The 7569-nt window shown below is 46.6% G+C and overlaps 1 protein-coding gene across 1 annotated transcript in view; it reads right to left on the reverse strand.

Annotated features, from left to right (window-relative positions):
- rptor (regulatory associated protein of MTOR, complex 1) overlaps positions 1–7191 on the reverse strand; it is a 345813-nt gene extending 338622 nt beyond the window's left edge. Inside the window, 1 exon segment of the mRNA XM_052032980.1 lies at positions 6711–7191. Within this exon segment, the coding sequence (XP_051888940.1) occupies positions 6711–6863 (153 nt within the window). The 5' untranslated portion in view covers positions 6864–7191.
- Between the last annotated feature and the right edge of the window lie 378 nt (positions 7192–7569).

Consider the following 7569-nt stretch of genomic DNA (forward strand, 5'->3'; position numbering starts at 1 on the left):
CCGAGACCCTTCATCAGGACTGGAAAGAAAGAGGGCAGAAGCCAGAATGAAGGGGGGGGGGGGGGGGGGGCGGAGAAACACAAGCTGGCAGGTGATAGGTGAATCCAGGTGGGGGGGGGGGGGGTAAGATAGGTGTGTGCAGGGGTTGGGGGGGGGGGAGAGAGAGTGAGAATGATGTGAGAAGCTGGGAGGTGATAAGTGGAAGAGGCAAAGGGCTGAAGAAGATGGAATCTGATAGGACTGTGGACCATGGAATAGAGGGAAGGAGGTGGGGAACCAGAGGAAAGAAGGTGTGGGTGATGGGCAGGTCATAAGGGTGGGGGAGGGGAAACAGAAGGGGTAATGGGGCCAGAAGGATAAGGGGAATAAGGGAAAGCAAAAAGGGGGAGGGGGGGAAAGAGACACAGGGGAGAGGATACTGTAAGTTAGAGAAATCAATGTTGATGCTGTCAGGCTGGAGACCACCAAGACCATGAGGTGTTGTTCTTCCAATCTGTCTAGCCTCAACTTGGCAGTAGAGGTGGCCAAGGACAGACATATCAGTGTGGGAATGGGAAGTGGAATTAAAATGGTTGGCCACCAGGAAATCCCAGATGTTATGGCAGACGGAGCGAAGGTGCTCGATGAAACGAGTTCCCCCAATCTGCGTCGGGTCTCACTGATGTAGAGAAGCCTGCACCAGGTGGATTCACTGCCTCACCTGAAAGGACTGCTTAGGGCCCTGAATGGTGGTGAGGGAGGAGGTGTAGCAGCAGGTGTAACACTCAGCACAGTTGCAGGGATAAGAGCCTGGAGAGGGATCAGTGGGGAGGGACGAGCAGACAAGGAAGTCTTGGAGAGCGTGATCCCTGCCGAAAGCAGGGAGGGGAAGGGGAAGGGGAAGGGAAGATGTGCCTGGTGGTGGGATCCCGTTGGAGATGGCAGAAGTTGCAGAGAATGATATGTTGGATGCAGAGGCTTGTGGGGTGGTAGGTGAGGATAAGGGGAGGGATGGAGTGAGGGCAGACATGTGGGAAATGGAGATATGGGTGAGGGCTGCATTGATAGCAGTGGAGAGGAAACCCCATTTTCTGGGGGGAGTGAAAAAAGGGCATCTCGGATGTCTGGGAGTGGAAAGCCTCATCGTGAGAATACGCACAGTGCAGAAGGAGGAAGTGAGAGAAGGGAATAGCCTCCTTGCAAGTGATAGGGTGGTAAGAGGTGTAGTCAAGATAACTGTGGGAGTCAGTGGGTTTGTAAAGTATGTCAGAGCTCGTGGGTGGTGGGTGAGAACTACCAACATTCCAGCATTGTGTGTGTAAATGATGGGTCTCGGCCTGAAACTATTCATTTCCCTCCATAGATGAGTTCCTCCAGCATCTTGCACATCCAACATATCATTCTCTGCAATTTCTGCCATCTCCAATGGGATCCCACCACCTGGCACATCTTCCCCTCCGTTTTCCACAGGGATCGCGCTCTCCACTGCTCCCTTGTCCGCTCATCCCTCCCCACCAATCCCCCTCCAGGGACTTCTCCCTGAAACTGTCCCAAATGTTACATCTGCCTCTACACCTCCTCCCTCACCATCATTCAGGGCCCTAAACAGTCCTTGCAGTGAGGAAGTCCTTCACATGAATCCACCAGTGGCATTTATTGCATCCGGTACAGCTTCAGTGAGACCCGATGCATATTGGGAGAAATAGTTTCGGCGAGCATCTTCGCCCGTCCGCCATAATATCCAGGATCTCCTGGTATCCAGCCATTTTAATTCCACTTCTCATTCCCACACCGACATGTCTATCCATGGCCTCCTCTACTGCCAAGTTGAGGCAAAACACAGATTAGAGGATGAACACGTCATATTCCATCTTGGTGGTCTCCAACCTGATGGCATCAACATTGATTTCTCTTAACTTCCAGTAACCACTCACCTGTGTTCTCCCCCCACTCCTTTGTTTTCCCTTATCCCTCTGGCCCCATTACCCCTTCTCTTTCGCCTCCCCCAACTTCACAACCTGCCCATCACCCACACCTTCCTCCCTCTGGTTCCTCACCTCCTTCCCTTTATTCCATGGTCCACTGTCCTCTTCTGTCAGATTCCATCTTCTTCAGCCCTTTGCTTCTTCTACCTATCACCTCCCAGCTTCTCACATCATTCTCACTCTCTCTCCACCACACCACCACACCCCCATCTACCCCTCTCACCTGTTCACCTATCACCCACCAGCTCATGCTCCTTCCCCCCCAACCTTTTATTCTGGCTTCTGCTCTCTTTCCAGTCCTGATGAAGGGTCTCAGCCCGAAAAATCAACTGTTCAGTTCCCTCCATTGATGCTGCCTGACCTGCTGAGTTCCTCCAGCATTTTGTGTGTTGCTCCAGATTGCCAGCATCTGCAGTCTTTCTTATCTCCATTTATAAGTAGCTTCCAAGCTGCAGCATCCATGGCCAGAGAACAACTCAACTAAAAGCAGACACTATTTACTTAAGTTAACTTGCTTGGGCTTTAAAATACCATGTACAATGCACAGAAGACCCATAATTAATAAAAACGCAGAATTGGCTCTCACTGTGGCTACAATAACACCCTGGTTTCCTCTGACATTACCATGATTTAAGCAAAAGTAACAAAGACATTCCCAAATACGATAGGGACACACTGTCTACATATCTCATTGCTTGCATCCTAGAAACATCGGGCACAGGAATGCTGGGCCACAGATTTCTGGAGTTCAGGACTGCTCTGACAACTACAGAATAACAATAGATAGAGTTGATCCCTTCTCAAACAACTGCAAATGCATTTTGTACAAGGAAAAACTTTAGCTATTTTCCAGTCCCTTATTCCACTCCAGACAACCGCTTGAAAGTAGAATCACATTGCAATCCCAATATGGTACATAGATATTAACACATAGAGGAAGAGAAAAAAAGTACACAAGTCAATGCAAATTAAGGTTGTCATACAGCACAGAAACAGGCCCTTCAGTCCATGCCGACCATGTTGGTTCATATGCAACTTACAATGTACTTTTAGTTCATTTGGATTTTAAATCCAATTCTGCTGAAAGACAGTTTGGTTAATTAGAAAAAGATGGTTGATAAAATAGGCAACAGAGTGCACATGCTGGATTAAAACCTCAGTTTATGGAAGATAAATACTATACAAATTGCCTGATTCTTATATTTTCACAACAATTCTCCTACAACCAGTGATAGATTTCTAACTACTAAATCTACCGTTAGACATTTCAAAAATGTTCCTCCATCACAGAAAATCAAACAGCTGAGCTATTATCATGCAAGAGATTTTCTTATTTCATATGAGCATAATTCTATTTTAATGACACTTCTACTTTATTGACATTCTTCACCATTTCACTTTTGTCAAGCTTGTTAGAAGATATAATATTGTTATTGACACAAATGCTATAATTTAGTAAAAGTCAAGCTGTTTGCCAAAAATGCTAAAAAGCAATTCTTTAATGTTGTTGACAGTTAAAAATAAGACACAGCAAGAAATTGCTTCCCCAGCACAGGGAATCACAACAGTTGACACAACAAATATATAACTGAAACGTGTGGGCCAAAGGTGAACTTCATCAAGTATACTCTCTGGATTCTGAAGAGTACCATTCAGTCTGGAGACCTCCAAGCAGATGGCAGAAGTTAGGCCATCCCCTTCCCCAGCACAGTCCACAAACTATGACCACCTCCCTCCCAATTCAAAAATCCAATCACACTAACAAGATCCAGTGTCCCATTAGAGCAGCTGCTCTTCACCAGAGCCACAAAACTCATCAAGCTGCTAAAGCCCAAATAATATAGAGTTTCAATGTGTACCCAAGTCCAAACTTGGCACTGCATTCACCTCCTCAACAACACAACTTCAGAAAATATGCCAAGCATCCTTTTTTTTTTAAAAAGAGCTTTCTTTCACCTTTGAACAATCTGTATTTGACTACAAAACTGCTTGAAATTGCAATTAAAATTTGAAATAGCTAAAGAATCATAAGTAATGTTAACATCTCTCCTTTGTCAGATTTCTGCAACTTGATTTCTTGATGAAGGTCACATAAGTCTCTAAGTAATATTTCTCACTGAACACTTACATTGAACTACATCCAATGACTGCATATTTTGGATACTTTACTCTCTGGAGAGAGACAGCATGGAAACCAGCCTTTCGGCCCAATGAGTCACTGCCAACAATCAACCACCCATTTACACTACTCTCACATCAATCCTGTTTTCTTTATTCTCCCTTTATTCTCATCAACTACCCCCATTTACATACTAAGGGTAATTTACAACAGCCAATTAACCTACCAAAACGTCTTTCGGATGTGGGAAGAAGCTGCAGCACCCACGTGAAACCCACACAGTCACAGGGAGAACATGCAAACTCCGGACAGCATCCGAGGTCAGGACTGAACCTGGGTCTCTGGCACTGAGGCAGTGGCTCTACTAGCTGTGCCACCCTACTCTTCAGGCATTATAAAATCTTCCACAGTTACGCTGCTGGTCAGTTACACAACATTATTGAGATATTTATGTCATACAACCATTATAAGTGTACAAAATCCTTAATAAACCACAGTATGTGGATTCCATAGTTCACCTTCCGTATCAATATTGAATTGCCATACTTTAGAAACTTTGATTATTCAAAAACATACTTGATTCACAAATAATCATTAAAGTTTAAGACAAGGGGCATTCTTAGAAGCCACAATTTGGAAAGTATATCATCGCGATAAAATCTACAAAACTCCACTTATTTCAAAAATGCACTGTTAAATTAAAAGGTCCAGCACAACCTAATTTAATCACAGCAAGACAATGTTGTGATTGTTTTGGTCTAATCTTGGGTCTAGGTCTAATCTTAAACCTAGTCTACCAATATTTACAAGCCAGTTTGACAACACAAAAGGGTCAATGTTGAATGTTATAAAACATAAGACAGAGGAACAGAATTAGGCATTTGGCCCATCAGGTCTGCTCCGCCATTCAATCATGGCTCAGTTTTTTTTTGTCAACCCCATTCTCATACCTTCTCCCCATAACCCTTAATCCCCTTACCAATCAAGAACCTATCAATACATCCAAATGTCTTGACCTCCACAGCCCACTGTGGCAATGAATTCCACATATTCACCAGTCCCTGGCTGAAGAAATTCCTCCTCATCTCAGTTCTAAAGGGACATCCCTTTATTCTGAGGCTGTGCCTCGCGTCCTAGACTCCCCCAATAATGAAAACATCCTCTCCACATCCACTCTATCCAGGCCTTTCAGTATCTGGTAGGTTTCAAGGACATCCCTCTCATTTTCTGAACTCCATCGAGTACAGACCCAGAGACATAAAATGCTCTTCATACATTAAGCCTTTCATTCTTGTGAACTTCCTTGGGACTCTTTCCAGGGCCAGCACATCTTTCCTTAGATACAGGGCCCAAAGTTGCTCACAATATTCCGAATGCGGTCTGACCAATGCCTTATAAAGCCTCTGCAGTACATCCTTGCTTTTATGCTCTAGTCCTCTCGAAATAAGTGCTAACAACGCATTTGCCGTCTTTACTACCAACTCAACCTGCAAGTTAACATTAAGGGAATCGTGAACTAGGACTCCCAAATCCCTTTGGCCCTCTGATTTCAGAATTCTAAATGTTATAAAGACACGGGACTGTGGATGCTGGAAATCTGGAACAACACACAAAGGCACTGGAGGAACTCAGCGGGTCAGGCAGCACATATGGAGGGAAATGGACAGTCGACGATTTGGATTGAGACCCTCCATCTGGACTCTTTTGGTATCCGGTAGGTTTCAATGAGATCCCCTCCTCACCAATCCAATGAAGGATCTCGAACCAAAATATCAGCTATCCATTAAACGTAGCTCTAAGCTAGAAAGTGCATCTATGTTTTCTTTGCTGCTCTGAAAGTTTCGCTGTAGGGATAGGATTTGGGAAGTTTTATTCTGCAAGAAGGCATATGGCATGCTTATCTTTATTAGTCAAGGCATTGAGTTCAAGAGTCAGGAAGTTAAGTTGCAACTTTATAAAACTCTGGTTAGGCCGCATCTGGAATATTGCATTCAATTCTGGTTGCCCCATTATAGAAAGGATCTGGCAGTTTTGGAGAGGGTGCAGAAGAGGTTTACCAGGATGCTGCCTGAATTAGAAGGCACATACTACAAGGAGAGGTTGGACAAACTTGTTTTTTCCCTCTGGATTGGCAGAGGCTGAGGAGAGACCTGATAGAAGTTTATAAGATTATGAGAGGCATAGAGTAGACAGCCAGTATCTTTTTCCCTCAGGGTCGAATTGGCTAATAGTAGGGAGCATGCATTTAAGGCAAGAGGGGGAAAGCTCAAAGGAGATGTGCGGGGCAAGTTTTTGTTTTACGCAAAGAGGGTGACGGCGTCTGGAAAGTACTGCCAGGGATGGTAGTTGAGGCAAGTACAATAAGAGGGGTTGAAGGGGCTCTTTGATGGGCACATGAATGTGCAGGGAATGGAGGGATACAGACATTGTGCAGGCAGCAGGGATTAGTTTAGGCGTTTAGTTAGTTGGACACAACATCGTGGGCTGAGGGGGCCCGTTCCTGGGCTGTTATTGTTCTATGTCCGGCCCTAGCCCCAGAGTGAGTGCAGCTGTAACCTCCAGCAGGTCGGGGGGGGGGGGGGGGTGCAAAACCTGTCCCCAGGGTCAGAGGGAGAGAGTTCATTTACCCGGTCCTTCATGCGCCAGCTCTGCGTGACCGCCTTGGAGCCCTCGATTTTCTCCGAGTGCCGCTTCTTCATGAAGGCCACGGGCAGGTTCCAGTCGGTCATGTCGGCCGACTCCTCCTCCAGCAGCTCCTCCAGCAGGCTGGCCCCGGCCATGCTGCTGCCGCCGCCGCCGCCGGCCCGGCCCGGCCCCGCTGGCTGCCGCCGGAGACCCCCCCCCCCCCGGCAGGGGGTGGAGGGAGGGGAGAACGGCTCCGGCTAAAGGTCGGGCAGGGAGGAGGGGCGGGGGAGCTGCCGGTCTCCGCCGCCGACGGTGAGGTTAGAAGCGGGCGGCGCGGCCGCCTCCAGTCCCCGCTCCCCGGCCGCTCAGCCCACCCGGCCGGAGGACGCCATCTTCACCGAGACCAACAGCCACCGCGTCCCTACGGCAGCGCGACTGGCTCAAACTCGCATCGAGCGCCGGCGAACTCAGCCCGAGGGCAACCTTGACTCTACTGCCCTGTGCACGCTTTCAACCACCCGTGGGATCATTCTGCCTTATCTCGTGGGGTTATCTAATGCTCTAATTATTCATCGCTGATCAGTCAGAATAAATAACGTAATATTGAATATAGCAACACTTTGACCACGACAATGGATTTTTTTTTGTTCTAATTGTGTTCGTTCTGGTATAATTTATGTTTGTTAATTTATGTTTTTCTTGTGAATGTTGTGTATCCGGTGCTATGTTCCTGCAACCAAGTTTTTCATTGCACCTGTGCATGCATGTACTTATGCACATGACAATACACTCAACGTTAATAACTGCGTCCAGAATTTTAGTTGAATATGCAAAGATCATGTATTAAGTACAAAAGTTCAA

This window comes from Pristis pectinata, chromosome 18, assembly GCF_009764475.1.
Source record: "Pristis pectinata isolate sPriPec2 chromosome 18, sPriPec2.1.pri, whole genome shotgun sequence".
NCBI lineage: Eukaryota > Metazoa > Chordata > Chondrichthyes > Rhinopristiformes > Pristidae > Pristis > Pristis pectinata.